This window comes from Mastomys coucha, unplaced genomic scaffold (genome assembly GCF_008632895.1).
Source record: "Mastomys coucha isolate ucsf_1 unplaced genomic scaffold, UCSF_Mcou_1 pScaffold7, whole genome shotgun sequence".
NCBI lineage: Eukaryota > Metazoa > Chordata > Mammalia > Rodentia > Muridae > Mastomys > Mastomys coucha.
The window spans coordinates 53,702,042-53,714,769 of NW_022196913.1; the positions used below are offsets into that span (position 1 = coordinate 53,702,042).

Below are 12,728 nucleotides of genomic sequence, written 5' to 3' on the forward strand. Positions count from 1 at the left end.
GAGAGGAGAGGAGAGGAGAGGAGAGGAGAGGAGAGGAGAGGATCAAGAGGAGATAAGCCACAGCTCCTGCCTATGGGCACCACTTAAAAGTGCCTGGACTTTTGGGAATGGGAGCAGTCCCCAGAGGCACTTAACAAGGGCATCCTGGGTACCAGAGAGCAACCATGTGAACGAGAGGGCATGGGCTGTTTATTTGCCTCCCCTGCCTGGCAGTTCCTAGTCCTGGCAGTCTCCACATGGAGACAACTGGCTGAAGTGTCTAGAGGTCAGCCTAAGTTCACAGTGTGGAGACTTCCTCTTCCAAGAGCCCTTCCGTCTCCTCACCTGCTGGGACAGCTTGGCTGCAGCAGCTGCCAGCCCGGTCTCAATGGAGGCCACTCTGGTCCCCTCACGCACGGGCCTGTCTTGTCTTGGCACTGATGGACCGACCCTGGCTGTGGAAGAGACAAGCGAAAGGCCAACGAATCAGCTCTGCCAGGGGTGGCCCATTCGTCCCAGACCATCTCTGAGTCTCGGGGGCCATGAGGTTCTAACTCTCTGGATGGGAAGCCACACCACATCTGCGGTCCCCAGGATGGTGCCACATTGGAGTATCTGTGAGGCAGTGTGGAAGATCCAGCAAACCGGGCGAGGGAAGCCAGTTAGGCAGGGGACCTTGAAAGGCGGACATGCCTGATCCCATTCACCACCCCTTCATGTTTTGGGTGCTCCTCCTAGAGCTTCCCACAGAGGACCCTGGGGAGGAGTGACAAAGTTCTAGAGTGAGGTCTAGGCTTAGAGATCCCAAAACACCAAGCAGAGGCACCACCAGGGCCCTATGGGGAGCTGACTCATCCCCCCTAGAAATGCCCAGAGCCACACCAATGTCCTCGGTGGCCACATATCAGGCCTCCTGCACCTCCTACCTGTGGGGCTGTAAGGAGCATCGTCTGAGCCTTTCCTCTTCTTTGACCGGGACTTGAAGATGGGGTTGTCTTCATCAGACTCCAGTGAGGGGTAAACTGAGGAAGAAGCAATAGGAGAGCAGCCCCTGAGTGCAGTCTGGGGAGGGGCTAAGGTGGCCCAGTGACCTTCCTGAGTGGTGGCCCAGACCTGCCCTTAGGTTCTCAGACCTGCTGTGCAACTGAAGCTGCCACAGCAAGAACACCCACACAAGGCAGGAGAGTGGCTGCACAGGCTGCCACCCACACCCACCCCAGTCTGGCTTTGGGAGCCTGTGAGATGCAGTCATTCTGGAGGCTGCTTCAGTAGAAAATGAGGAACAGAGGGGACCAGCCTGATTGCATTCTCTCTGAAGCCCCAAGACCTTCCCAAGAAGATTGGGAGAAGGCGCCTGCCACAGCCTGCATGGCCTCCGTGGAGCTCCCATGGCTCGGGGACTCCCCACTGACTCCTATGCTGTGGGTCTTGCTTCTCTTGATCAACAAGGCCAACTGAGAAACCTCCAAGACCGGTGATTCTATGGGTAGCAGCAGGACCTGGCACCCTGCGCCCCACAGAGAGGAAACGGGATTCACATTGCTGCCAGCTGTCTATCCGAGCAGAGCACACCCACCAAGGGGCCTAGATCTGTTCAGCATGGGCAGGACACATCCCCCTCTCAGGAGGCCTCCTTCACAGTGGACAGCAATAAATCTCTGGCTATCAGGAAGGCCCCGGACTAAACCAGAATCAGCCCCGAGCACTAGGAGCCTAGACTAGCACCTTTGACAGAAGTTGGAATGTCTGCTGAGGTAGGGTGTGGGAAATCAGGTGCCAGCATCAGGCAGGCCCACCCTGCTGGTAGGAGGCATGGTGCCTGTGCCCATAACAGAAGGCCAGAGCCTAGTTGGTTTCTGACCTCACATATGGTTGCAGGGTCATCCTTGCGGTTTGGTCTTTCCACCTTACGGATAGGATGGGGGAAGTGACCCCAAGGCCCTGTCACTGATAAACATTCAGCTGCATGGACATCTGTCAGGTAAGCCCCCAGAAAGCTAAATTCACCTATGACCCAGCAGGACCTTCTCAGAAACACAGCCCAGGAACGAGAGTACAGGTCCCTAGAGGGTACATGCATGTTTACAGCAGCCAAAAGAAGAGCCCAGGAGTCCAGGGATGAAGGCATGCATAGACTTACATGTATGCCTTCTACACTTTCTATATAGAGAAAAGATTACTCGGCCTGAGAAAGAAAGAAAATTCTGGCATGTGCCACAGCATGAATGGGCCCACAAAAAGTCACATGTTATGTGATCCATTTAGATGATGTGTCCAAAACAGGTCCACAGAGACCTGAAGTACACGACAAGTGGCCAGGGCTGGGGAGAGACAAAGTTTCCTTATAGGAAAGATATTCTCAAATGGAGCATGGTGGTAGTTATCCAGGCCACAAAATAGTAGGCTTCCAAAGGATAGTGCTTTGTTTTGTTTGAGATAAGGTCTCACTGTATAGCCCTGGCTAGCCCAGAACTCACTATGTGGACCAGGCTGGCCCAGAACACAGAACAGAGATTCACCTTGTCTGTGCTGGGATTAAAGGCGTGCAGCACCACACCCCAGCCCAAGATGGATTTTACGGTCTAGACTGTGGCTTCTGGACCTCCTAGGCGTGTTCCTATCTAGTGCTGCCCCCTACAGGCAGCATTCCTGCCCTGCAGCCACACTCACCATAGTCTGAATCCTTGAAGCAGGCATCCAGGTGGTCCTGCTCCTCATAGTCCTCCAGATCCACACTGTTCTTGGCAGTCCTCTTCAGCAGGCGCTTGCCTGTGCCTTTGCTGCCACCACCAATCTTCCGGGTACCATGGGCTGCCAGTGAACCACCCTTGGCCTGCCCCGTGCCCCATGTGGTCTGCAGGCAGGAGTCAGAGGCCTGCAGATTGGCCATAGACAGCATTCCCTGAATGGCTTCCTGTGTGCTGGGGGAGGCAGGGGGCTGGCTGGGGACAGAGAGAAACAACAGGCCTTCAGCCATGGCCCTTGGCCCACAGCCAGGACATTTGGAGCACAGACTAGAGCCCACAGCCCACAGTTTGCAGTCCAAGGTGCTATAACTGTAGCCCAAAGCCACGGCTATATACTCGCTGTCCAGGGCATCCAGCAGCTAACAAAATTATATGGGCTGGAAACTTAGCAGTGGAAGGCCCTTCTGTACACCCAGTCACACTCCAGGGAGGGATCGAGGCCTTGGGATAGAATAAAGAAACACACCAGAAGGTAGATGGGATCAGATCTTGCACCATAATGCACCGGTTCTCACACCTTTTGAATTAGCCAGAGGTCCAGCTGCTAGTTCTCTATGCTCTTCCACACCCTGACCTCAGTCCTGGCCAGCGGCATTCCTTCTCTGCAGTCCTACACTGAAAAGGAGGAGTCCCCACTTCTCTCCCATGACACTCTCAAGGTGATTCAAGCCCAAGTATGAATCCAGACCTTCATCCACACCTTCTATCAACACCCACACCCTCACCAATATCCACACCTATACCTGTGCCCCTTTCTCATCTCTACCTGCACACACATACACTCACCTACATCTGTACTCACTCTCACCTGTATTTACACACCACCCGCATCTACATGTGCATACCTGCATCTACACATGCACTTTTACACCTCCATCTACACCTACACTCTCATCTACACCTACATCCTCATCTACACCTACACCCCATCTACGCCTATACCCCTATCTAAACCAATACCTCATCTACACCTACACCCCATCTACACCTACACCCCCATCTAAACCAATACCCCCACCATCTACACCTACACCCCCATCTACACCTACATCTCATCTACATCTACATCCCCATCCATGCCTACACACTCATCTACACCTACACCCTCATCTATGCCTACACCCCCATCTACACCTACACCTCCATCTACACCTACAGCTTCATCTACGCCTACATCCTCATCTACGCCTATACCCTCATCTATACCTACACTCTCATCTACACCTCCATCTACACCTACACCTCCATCTACACCTACACCTCCATCTATACCTACACCCCATCTACGCCTACACCCCCATCTACACTTACACCCTCATCTACACCTACACCTTTATCCATGCCTGCACACTCATCTACACCTATGCCTGCACCCACAGCTCTGTCTACACCTACACAATCCTCATCTATATCTGTACTCAGCCCTGCACCCTCACCATGTACACCTGCACGCACACACACATCTCTTGGTCAGGCCATGCCTCAGCTTAGCCAGGCTCCCCTCTCTGGGTCCCTCCATGAAGGACTGACCACAGGGTTCCATCTACACTCTTCTGCCAAGTCCTGGCTGCCACATTCTCTCCGTGCTTTCCCAGCAATGCCATCACTTCCCCCTGGGCGCACTGATGCCCTGCCTTCCGGGAAGAGCATCCCACACTAGGTCCAGGGAACAGTGTTCACCATTGTCCCACAGACTGAGGCCTGGCTGCTGTTACACTGCTAAGAACCCAGGGGTTAGGTCTTAAGTGGCTTCTGGGTGGTCTCCACAATCTCCATCAGGTTCTCCAACAGGTTCTAGCTCTGGCTTCCTCAGGGTCTTGCGCTGGTCCAGTCCACTCACCTCCTCCAGCCGAGGCTTCCTACCCGTCTAAGCTAGAACCACCTGGACAGCTTTAAAAACACCTACACCTAGGTTCTGTCAGGAGACTCTGAGTCAGGGTCCAGCGCAGGATCCAAATGGCCACATGATGCCCAGGCTCCCAAACATCCCCTGGCTCCATGAAGACCTGGCCCAGTGGGAGCTCCCTCTGGGGACTTTCTGGTACTTACTCTAGCTCAGATGAGCCTAGCCTAGAAAAACACTACCAGTACCAGGCACACCTGCTATATGAGCGCCTAGGTGGTCATGGTCTAGAGGTATGCTGTCTCCTCCCTGTACTCCATGGTACCTCTTCTCCTGAGACTCCTGCATCAAAGCCCGTTAGTTTCCAGTGTCTTCCTTGTTCTATCCTGGATACCTGGGAACTACAACCAAATAGCAAACTACGACCAAATAACTACAACCAAATGGAGCACTTTTAGGAAGACCTTTGCAGGAGAAAGCGTCGTAGCCTCTGAAAAGTTGTGTTAGGAGATGATCTCATGGCAAGCTCAGGACCAGGATCACGGTGATAGACAGTGACAGCACATGGCATTGTGGCCAGGGGTCCCCCTTCCAGCCAGTACCCCTTCCAGCACAGCACCCCCCAGCACAGTACCCCTTCCAGCATAGCATCCGCCCCCCACCCCCACTGCCTTCCTCCACTTGCTCAAGATGGCACATGTATGAGACAGGGCTGGGCAGACTACCTTATGTACAGGCTGAAGGACCCTGGTAGAAGCTCTAACAGGAACCTAAGAAAGCTACTACTCAGAACATGAGGGTTCTAGAGAAGGCCCTGTTGGGGGTGGGGCAGAGTCAGAGAGATAGAACTGCATAACCAGGACTGGACAGGCAAGCTTGGACAAAAGCCATCTCTTAGGTTAATGCCCCATGGACAAAGAGACATTTCCTGAGTCAGAGGAGAGGGAAGGCAGTGTCTCCATAGCCTCTCTGAAGGCTGCCTCACAGGCCAAAGCCATAATGGAAGGCCAAGTCCAATGTTCTGAAGCCCTGAGTTCTGTGGAGAGCCACGCGGGGAGCCTCCCTCCTCAGCCTGCCCTGTGCACAATACAGGGCTGTGTTTTGCAGGACAGCAGCTGTCCTAGCACTGTCCAGCTGTGCCAGTCTGGGGGACTTCTCTGAGCACAAGCACGGGCAGAAACAAATAGCTCACCTTATAACTTCAAGGTACAATGCTCTATCCTGCCAACCCAGGCCACAGGGACATGCCAAGACACATACCACAAGGGTCCTAAAACACTGGTGCAGGACCCCCATGAGAACCCACGTGGACATGAGCTTCCCACCCACGCCATCTGGGTGACCCCAGACCCAGCTGGCCTGTCTCTATACAAGGTTGCTGGGGAATCAATGAACAAAGTTTAACTAGCCAGCATGGAAAATAATACTTTAATCCTCCAATTACCATACCTAAATCCCCTCCTTTTCCCATGGCGGTAAACACCAAGCAAACCAGCCACAGGAAATTAACATATTTTCCTCCGTTTTCTTCAGCTGTTTTTTTCCAAACAGTCAGTACTTAAAACAATGCAAATGGACCATCAAAAACTGACCCATGCTCCGACTGGGAGACTTGGGGAGAGGAACTGCCTGCGGCAGCGGGCTAAGGGAGCTGGCTGGCCTCTGAGGCACGTGTGTGGACACATGTGGGGTCTGCAACACACTCTCTCCAGACTTGGGGCACAGGGCCACAGCAGCTCTGGTTTCTCATTAGCAGACAGCCCCCTCTGGCCTCATAAATATGGACTCAGATACCCCCATCTGCAATCTGTCTCCATGCCACCCAGAGTTCTCCCCCAACAGCACCCACAACAGGGCACCTTGGCTAGCTGCCCTCATCCTGGGTGGTGCCAGGTTCACCCTGTGTTCCAACTTCCTAGCCCTTTCCATTGAGTTCATGGGGGATCCAGGGTGCTAGGGGAGAGGGTCTCTGAGACTCTAAGGTCAGTCACTGATGTGTCAGCTAGCACATATAGTCTCCCGAAAGTCAGGCACCCCCATCACCAGAGATGTGTGACACCCTGCCCAGGGCCACAGTGTGGAGGTGCTCCAATAAGAAGAAGCCACAGCCAGGCTTCCCCCATGTGGCCACCAAAGCTCTCACTGTATCATGCCAGGCTAAGCCAGGATCCTGTGCCCAGAGCCACGCACACCCCTCCCACCATGCTTCACTTGTACTAGGAAAGTGCCTGAGGCTGGCTGGCTGTGAACATGATATTGCATTCAAAACAGTAATCTATAAAATGAAATATGACCAACCAATTCAGCAAAAGCTTGCTTCAATCAAGCCCTTAGTCTGCCTTCCGAGAATCTCACATCATCTATGAGGAGGCCTGACCTAGGCCTCTACCTGTTGGAGCAACCTCAGAGTCAGGGTGAGTGGCTGCCTTAGGCAGTCATCTAAAAGCAGTTCAGGCAAATGAAGGAACAGGAACCCCCGGCAGGCATGTGGGGTTCGTCCTGAATGAGGGACCAAGAGGGACCGGCACACACAAGTGGACATAGCCCAGGGCCCAACAACTCTTTAGTAGCAACAAGTTGGGCCCCCGAGTGAGGTCAGCCCAGAGCCTGGGCCTGCCTCTGCTATCTCCAAGCTGTGGGCCATGGGAAGGCTAAGCTCCCCAATTATCCAGCTGGAATCTGAAGCTAGACTCAACTAGAGAGCCGAGAGGGCTGATGCATGTCATGGAGAGTCTTTGGGGGGCAGGGGGGTTACAGGCTGTGCCTCATCAGTCACCTGTCAGTGCCACACCTGGAAAGGCGTTCAATGAGAGGTTAACAACAGTCAAGTGCTTCAAACCCAAATCAGCAATGCATGAATCTAACTGGGACCATCGAGAGCACGAAGCCTATTCTTGTTCCTAGCACCAGCAGCTAGGGCATGGAGCCTGTGCCCAGGGCTGGCCATGTTCTGTGAGTGCTGAGGGGCACAGCCAGGGCCCACCTGTTGGGGTTGTACTCGAGTGCGCCGACCTCCTCGCTGGCCTGCAGCAGGTCCAGGATGCCTGCGGCCGAGCTCCCGCTGTCCTTCTTCACTTTGGCATTTCGGCCTGGCTTGGTGTCCGTGTCGATGTGCAGAGAGCCCTCATCAGAGGAGTCATCGCTCTGCGGAGCCAGGGACAGAGCAGCTGGTCAGGGCAGGGCACTGGGGAGCGCTACAGGGTAGTCTCAGGTTCACACTATGGGTGAGGTCCTAGGAGACAGATGTGGGTGCCAAGCCTTTCCTAGGGCCCTTGAAACCACAAAGGTTAAAGTTGCCTTCACACCCTGGGGTCTTTTTCACAGAAAGCCCCAGACTTTCCAACCAGGATGTTGTGACTATAAACCTCTGGCCTGGATAAGCTTATCCTAGCAGGTGGCTCAGAGGACTGGTACACGTTCCTCCTGGGCTTCCCCAGGAATCATGAGACCTCAGCAATGGTCCTTTTCTGCTGGAAAGACAGCCTTGGAGGTCATCTTAGTGTAAGACCCCTGCTGGTGGGGAACCACTCCCCATCATTCTTTTACCTGGGGACAAGCTTTGATGTATTTATGTCCCATGGGCTGGCCCAGAGGAGCATCTCCTTAGCCCTGGTGCCAAGGACTGAGCAAGACCATGTCCCTCTTATGCCAACCCCACATCTGAGCCCAGCCCATGACAGTGGGAGGGTGGATGTCCTTGCACATCAAGCAGAAATGTACTGCAGAGACTATGGGAAGAGCCTGGCGCCTCACCTTGTATACCGCTGAGTCCAGCTTTGGCTTCGAGGTGGGGATGAGGAGAGTCTCCTTCTTGTCTAACAAGACTGAAAGCACAGTAGACAATTGTCAAGAGGAGCTCTTCAGGGGGAACCCCCTGCCCACACCACCAAACTTACAGGACAAGTCCCTTTTGGGGGCACTCTTCTTCCTCCTGATGGGAAACTCGTCAATCTTCAGCTCCCCATCATCTGATACGTACTCATACTCATCGCGCACGGGCTTGGCCTTGTCCTCCTTGAAGCTTTGCAAGGTCCCGAACACGCCAGGGCTGCTCGGGGGCCTGAGGGCCTTGGAGCTATAGTAGAAGGGATAGATAGGTCAATGAGACCCCAGGGCTCTAGAGCCAGCAGACCATAGACCCTCACACGGAAGAAAGCCTCTGCTTCGAAGGCAAGCAGATGCTCAGAGACTGTGCAAGCCTGAGTTTCCACTGTGGGAAGTCTGCTTATGGAGACAGAGATCCTCTAGTCTACAGCCTCCTTCTTAGTTCCATGTCACCTGGTATGAGGCCAGGGATACACAGTCATGCACTGCAGAGAAAGATCTAAGCAAAAGAGGTTCTAGAATGTGCTTTGGTTCTGACAAGCCTAGCCCACAACCTTCCTTTCCAGACTGCCAGAGTTTAAATCAAATCCCAGGTGAGAACAAGGTCAACTCCCATGTCTTTTTCTACAGACTTTTGTTTTGAAAAAATAAATAAAATAAAATAAAACCAATAACAACAACAACAACAACAAAAACAATAGCACTTCAGGTCTGAGCCACAGTGTATCTCCACTGGGCTATGAAATACTATGTAACTCTGTTCCTGCTGGGGAAATTCAGGGATGCTGTGCTTTTCGGAGATCTGGCTTGGACCTCCCTGGGCCGTCAGGACACACTTTTCTCAACAGGTGGGAAAGGCTGTCCCCCTGCTGGGTTAAAGCTGGGCCACAGACACCACACCTGTGCACACTTGTATACGCAAGGCTCTAGTGGCTCATTCATTTTGTCTGTATATTCTAAACTATGTGGCCTTGTCATAGAACTGTATCACTGGAAAGCTTCTCTGGGACATTCTCTGGGACACTTCTATGACAGAACCAAACTCATCATATGAGGATAGCAAGGCCAGGCCCACGTGGGTTCCACTGCGCTGGCTAACTGAGTACATCCACGAAGGGGCCCCAGTCCTGTCTCTCCATCACCCACAGTCCTTTTCCTCCCTCCTCAGAAAAATGGGGCAGGCAATGGGGATATCTCAGCATGACACGTTTGTCACCTATACTGTGTGGGAACTATGGGTGTGACAGATGTGCCTGGTGGTCACTCTTCCTGTCCACAACTGGAACCAAGGCTGCAGGGGCCGTGCCGAGGCTCACCTGGCCCCCAAGCTGGTGCCTTCCCTTATGTACAGTGTGGGCACATATGTGATCTGGGACACTGTATGATTACTCTACCCTGCCCAGGCTCTCACGTACCCCAGGAGTTTTCTGTTGGAGAAAGAAAAGGAGAACTTGTCCTTGCTCCCAGCCAGGGGTGACTTCTCCAACCTCTGCTCCTCCTCCATTTTCAGTAACGAGTCAGGTTTGCTGTTCTGGAAGCAAGACCAAGATTGTCCCTGAGGCCACTGGGATGAGAGGCTAGTATCCCAACCCATGCTAGGGGACCAACTGGGGACCAGAACATACCCTAACAGGAAAGCTGTTACCATCTGCATGCAGGACCTACCCTGGGAAGGCTGCCCAGCTTTGGGGGATGGGGAAACAACCAGAGATAGGACCACAGAGAAGAGGAAAGACAGAGGAGATGGCATGCTTGGCTTTACACTGACGCTGTCTACAGCAGGTGGCTTATAGGAGGTCATGTCACTCCAGGCTCACACAGAGTTTCCTCACGGCTCTGGGGACAGGCAGACGCACCCCTACATGGGTCCACACACCCCCTCACCTTGTACTTCCACTTGGCCTCTGACTTGCTCTTTGTTTGCTCTCGGATTTCCAGCCTCTCCACGTCATTCTGCGTGTGGACCGTGTCTTTATTGGGAACACTGAGGACGCTCTTTGGGGTCTGCAAACAGAGGTAGTCATGACCCAAAGGTAGACACAGAGGGGAGTAAGCCGGGGTTACGACAGCGGAGGAGACCAGTTACTCCTGCTGGTCCACACACTGCACATCCATCCATCCCTTCATCTGCCCATCTATCCATTCATTTAGTCTCCCATTTCTTGTCCACCCATCCACCTACCTATCCATCCCTATCTGTTTACCCACTGTCCATCAAGTGACCTACCCACCCATCCACCTACCCAATACATTCGCCCATCTCTCCCTCCTTCCTTTCTTGCCCCAGAAGAACAGCACCAATGGAATATTACAAGCCATGAGGATGGCCCCAAAATGTAGGAGAGAACTGTACTCATCCTGAAAGAGCTCACAGCCAATAGTCCTTAATCTCACAGGTTTGGTAAGAGCCTTTACTGAGCTCGTCTCTCCCTGTCCACAGAGGCTCAGACCCTTATAACAATCCCCTCTCCCAACCCTCTGTCTTCTCCTAGTGTTCTCAGATGCCTTGTATATCTTCAGAGCCTTAGCCTCAGGGGTGGGTTCTAGTACTTGGGGAAACTAAGCCTCTATGAGAAGACCACTCTGGCCTGCATCACTCCAGTGGCCCTCCTGGGTGCCACCCAGAACAAACCCTCTGTGAAGTCCTCCAGGGGGACTCACTGCTCTGCAGGATCTACCTGGGGTTTGGGCCTGGATGTGCTGGCCTAGGGCCGGTACAGGCAGGGAAGTACTTTGATTGGGCAGATTCATCAATAGCCAGACCCTGGACCCTAGTACTCGCTGGAGACCTTGCCCTAAAGCAGGTCTCCCCCCCCCCCCAGACCCAGCTGTCCCTTCTGGTCTGGCCCAAGGCAGGGGCTGCAGTGCCTCAGCATGTTAGGGAGGGGCTCAGGAGCTCACCTTTCCTTTCTTAGGCGGCTCCATCTTGGTCAGTGCCTCCTTTGTGTGGGCCTCAAGCAGGTCCAAGTTGGGGATGGTGGGTGAGGCTGACTCCTTGCATTTCTTCCCTTTCTTCTTGCTTCCATCCTTGAGCTTCAGGGTTTTGGGGGGCTTGGGGGGCTTGGGGGGCTTGGGAATTTTGGATGGCTTGGGCATCTTCACAGTCTTGGAAGTCTTTTTTTTGGATACTTTCTCCAGGAGGGATCGAGGTGGGGTAGCCTCAATGGGAGATGGCGGTTCCTCCTTCTCCCGGTCCCCGTCACAGACCTCATCTGAGGAGGCGACAGCATTTACTTCAGGTCGGACAGTTTTTGAGGCATTCTGGTACGGGAAAAGGAGAGGGTCATTCGTGTTCCCTTTAGACCATGCCAGGACTCAGGAGACCCTCACAGGCATGTTGGGAGAGGCGGTCAGCCCAGAAAGGCACACACAGCTGACACCATGTGACACGTTCATAGTTGTTGCACACTGTCAAGTGACCCGCTCATCATACCACCCAATAATATCAAGAAATGTTCACATAACCCTACAGCCCACTCACATTGTCCCAAACCACAGTCTCCCAGTCCCCAGCTTCCTGGGACTCTGTGCCCTTATCCAGGACCAGGAAGCTGTATGGGTCCTCCAGGCTCAGACTCAAAGCCTGGACCTGACGTTCTCCATCCTTCTCCCTTCATCTCACCAAGCCTCAAGCATGATTACTAATGCAGAGACATTTCCCTAGCAGGCTCTGGGCCCACCTTCACCCCAGGGGTCCATCACCCTGGCATGCACTCCCTGGCATGGCCTTACCTCGCTGAGCCTGATCTCTTTGGCCAGGTCCTTGATGAGCTGGGAGGGCCTGAAATGCTCCGGGAGCTCGTCCTCGTGTTCTGCCAAAGCCTGTGGAACCATGGCGTCAGTGCCAACCTGGCCACTGCAGTGCCTAAGCCATTTTGTGTCCACTTAGCCAGGGCCATGGCCACCCCCGGGGGTGAAAGGCTGCCGTGGAGCAAGGCACGGTGTACAAGGTTCTGAGGGAGTGCCTGCTAAGACGGCTCTCTGTGAGCCACCTCTGTTAGTGGAAAATGTATCAAGATGGCCTCGCCTCAGGCCACCCCCAGTTAGCTGGCTATGGAGTGGAGTGGATGTGAGCCAGCTCTCTTTATGATCATGTGGTTCAGATGAGGTGAGAAGGACCCCTGAACTTTGAGTCTCAATGAGATAGTAGTCATAGGATGGCCCCAGAAGGGAGGGAACTATGTCTGTGGTTTGTCTCCATCTAGCAGGAGCACACATGGATGAAGACAGGCCACAGACATGATTCCCTACCTAGCCTCTGCCTCAAGGTCCTCTGAGCCTCCCATTTGTTCTCTCTGGCCTAGAAGGGACTCCTTGTCCCTCAAGTAGCAGAC

The 12,728-nt window shown here is 53.6% G+C and overlaps 1 protein-coding gene across 1 annotated transcript in view; it reads right to left on the reverse strand.

The window, feature by feature from the left end:
• Positions 1-12,728, reverse strand: part of Phf2 (PHD finger protein 2) — a 69,969-nt gene that overhangs the window by 4,025 nt on the left and 53,216 nt on the right. Inside the window, exons 11-20 of the mRNA XM_031359735.1 lie at positions 12,127-12,216; positions 11,296-11,655; positions 10,279-10,398; positions 9,810-9,925; positions 8,466-8,644; positions 8,323-8,393; positions 7,553-7,713; positions 2,650-2,921; positions 906-1,001; positions 325-434 (exon numbers count right to left, since the gene is read on the reverse strand). Of these exons, the coding sequence (XP_031215595.1) occupies positions 325-434; positions 906-1,001; positions 2,650-2,921; positions 7,553-7,713; positions 8,323-8,393; positions 8,466-8,644; positions 9,810-9,925; positions 10,279-10,398; positions 11,296-11,655; positions 12,127-12,216 (1,575 nt within the window). The remainder of the gene's footprint in view (positions 1-324; positions 435-905; positions 1,002-2,649; positions 2,922-7,552; positions 7,714-8,322; positions 8,394-8,465; positions 8,645-9,809; positions 9,926-10,278; positions 10,399-11,295; positions 11,656-12,126; positions 12,217-12,728) is intronic.